General features: G+C 45.2%; 2 protein-coding genes across 3 annotated transcripts; one reads left to right on the top strand and one right to left on the bottom strand.

Annotated features, from left to right (window-relative positions):
- The first annotated feature begins 7 nt into the window (after window positions 1–7).
- On the top strand, window positions 8–1,293 carry LOC120445331 (leucine-rich repeat extensin-like protein 5). 2 transcript variants are annotated; one of them, XM_039625657.1, is made up of 2 exons: window positions 8–268; window positions 655–1,293. In XM_039625657.1, exon 2 carries the CDS (start codon window positions 674–676, stop codon window positions 1,268–1,270), a length of 597 nt encoding a protein of 198 aa, XP_039481591.1. In that variant the 5' UTR covers window positions 8–268; window positions 655–673; the 3' UTR covers window positions 1,271–1,293. The 2 variants fall into 2 exon arrangements, with proteins under 2 accessions (XP_039481591.1, XP_039481590.1); XM_039625656.1 differs by having other exon boundaries at window positions 643–1,293.
- A 740-nt stretch (window positions 1,294–2,033) lies between these two features.
- On the bottom strand, window positions 2,034–2,680 carry LOC120445926. Its single transcript, XM_039626585.1, has 4 exons — window positions 2,527–2,680; window positions 2,391–2,476; window positions 2,204–2,336; window positions 2,034–2,148 (listed from the first exon to the last, which is right to left on the bottom strand). The coding sequence occupies exons 1-4, from the start codon at window positions 2,633–2,635 to the stop codon at window positions 2,087–2,089; spliced, it is 390 nt and encodes a 129-aa protein (XP_039482519.1). The 5' UTR covers window positions 2,636–2,680; the 3' UTR covers window positions 2,034–2,086.
- Window positions 2,681–2,784: the final 104 nt, after the last annotated feature.

Here is a 2,784-nt window from a genome sequence, read left to right as displayed (position 1 = left end):
TATCACTTGGAACTAACAATACTTAAATAAGGAGATATATTATATCTCTAGAATGCCTTATGATTACACGTAATGCCAGAAATCATTACCGTATTCATTATTTCCAATTTGGATACTTCTTGTGTACGGGTTAGTAACCCCTTAAAAAGCCGGCGCCCCATAAATACCTTAGTGTAGATCATGGAACCCACTGACCGTCCCTGGCCCACCAACGCAATGTGCGAGTTATATAATAAATTACAAGTGAGCATCGCAATCGACCATTAAGGTGAGTGCTTTTGGCAAATATTGGCCGAAAAGGGGCCGGGAAGACCCAAAAACAGAACGTGACGACGACGGGCCCCTCCCTTCGATCTGTTTGCCTGTTTTCAGGTTTCAGTTTTCAGTTTCGTTTTCATCAGCCGAATTTTGGATTCGAATCCGAATCGGAAACGGAATCCATGTCCACTGGCATCGAAAACGAAACCGAAATGGGCACAATGCGCCAGCTAATTTGTATGCATCGCGGATTGCTGGCGGGGATTGAAGAGCTCCGCGTAACGCGATTGGGAAGCCATCGGAAATATTATGCAAGGGAGGGGGACCTACACATTTATGAGGAGGTGGATTCATATAAAACGCTCGACTGACCTGCAGCAGTAGCTTCATTCGCAGCCGATCCATCGACATCAGCATGCAGACGCAGTGTATCCTCCTTCTCTTGGCCGCCACTCTGGCCATATGTGTGGCGCGTCCGGAACCACCTAGATCCCGCTATGGACCGCCGCCACCCGCAGCTCCCCAAAAGGAATACGGCCCGCCGGCTCCGCAAGCACAGCCTCTTCCCGTTTACGGACCACCAGCAGCCTTCTACGGACCACCAGCTGCCTCGGAAGCCCTCGTGACTAAGAACGTTTACGTGCATGTGCCGCCAGAGGAGCCAGAGTTCTATCCGGCCTCGTCGCCCATCCAGACGGCCGTTCCCAAGAAGCACTACAAGATCATCTTCATCAAGGCTCCCAACCCACCTACCCCTGTGCGCCAGGTGCTCCCACCCCCGGTCCAGGATGAGCACAAGACTCTTGTGTATGTTCTGGTGAAGAAGCCCGAGGAGCAGCAGCCCGTCATCCTGCCCGCCCCAGAGCCCACAGAGCCCAGCAAGCCGGAGGTGTACTTCATCAAGTACAAGCAGCAGCAGCCCAAGCCGGCCACCCAGTACGGCCCACCACCATCCGCCCCCTCTGAGGAGTACGGAGCACCACCTGCCCCACGCACCGTCGAGCAGTTCTAGTTTGTAGAGTCGTCTAGGTCCACAGCCCATGAATGTAAATATTATTTATGATCGCTGCCATTAAAGAGAGTTTAGAGAATGCGAAATCAGCCGGATCTTAAATTCCTTGGGAAATTAAAGAAACTTATTTCGGAGGTCACTGTTTTACATAATTGTACCTTGAAGAGTTTTTGTCATAAACGAGCCATTCGTTTCGGATCCTGAAGTCTTGAGATACGAATCAGTGCATCTTAGCATGGGCAAGTCAATATTGAATTCTCTTGTGAAATGAAGTCGCACTCGATATCTGTTTTACTTACCAGGAAGCACTCATTGAATACAAATGAGTTGTCCACCCAAGATATTGGTTACCGATAATTGGGAAAGCAATAATTTACATTGCTCAATTTATTATTAACGTTGAATACATCATTTCATTTTTTATTTGGTTACTTAGGACAAGACCTCAATTAAACAATGGATTACAACATGGATTTCTCTGACATAATTTATTAATTTTAAAAAAGTATAAAAAAAGTTTATAATTTTAGAAATTAAAGCCACTGTATACTTTTGGTTGTAACTTAATCATCTTAGTCCCTGTGTAAAGATGTTGAATATCTGGGAACATACAAATTGGTCTAAAAATTTCCAAAACCTAATCTAGCAAATAAAAGAAGCCTACAAATATAAAATAAACTACGAACTTCGCTAAATATTTTTCTCCTATACTTCCCTATAGTTTAGATCGAAATGGTTTTCGTTTTAATGCAATTTGGGACCATTAATATAGACAAGGAGTATTTTATTTAACAAAATAGTCTAAAATATACAAGCTCATGCGTCCTTTAACCGATCGTAATAGGAGTAGACCACCAACCAAAAGTACAAGCCTAGAACTGGAAAAGGAATTGGCCAAGCTCAAAACGGGCCAACCTAAAGAATGCAACTTACGGGATTGGAGAATATCGAAGACTAGATATTCATTCATGATGCCTTCTGTGGCCACAAACACGCCCTCGGCAACTAAAATTAGGAATCGGAGGCAGGAAACTGAGAGGTAGGGCAACAGAAAATATCTCAGGCCCTGAAATTAGACAGCTTTATATGGTGCGCGATCCGAAATATTATGGATACCTACCAGAACTGCTCCGAGCAGTAGGAAGATGCAGCAGATGACGTAGATACCGCTCACCACGAGGGAAAGAAGTCCCAGCAGGTTGTCACCTAAGAGAACCAGTTATATCTTCCCGATTTCTATAGCCCGGTCTACTCACGATCAACAAAGAAGCGATCCAGTCCACGGATCAGCACCTCAACGATGGCTATCAGAATGCATCCGCACTTCAGCTCCACGCAGCAACAGCAATTGTCCGAGTAGATCATTTTCGGCTTTTTGGGGTTTCTAAGCCACTTTCAGATATGAGCCGCCTGGCCAACTGACTTACAACAGCAGGTAATTATGTTTCGAGTCTTCAATTCAGATCACGTTTTATGTTCCACTGCGCACTGCATAATTAATTGGCTTGCGTAGC

The sequence above is a fragment of the Drosophila santomea genome, chromosome 2R (genome assembly GCF_016746245.2).
Source record: "Drosophila santomea strain STO CAGO 1482 chromosome 2R, Prin_Dsan_1.1, whole genome shotgun sequence".
NCBI lineage: Eukaryota > Metazoa > Arthropoda > Insecta > Diptera > Drosophilidae > Drosophila > Drosophila santomea.
This window is presented reverse-complemented; position numbering and strand designations above follow the sequence as displayed.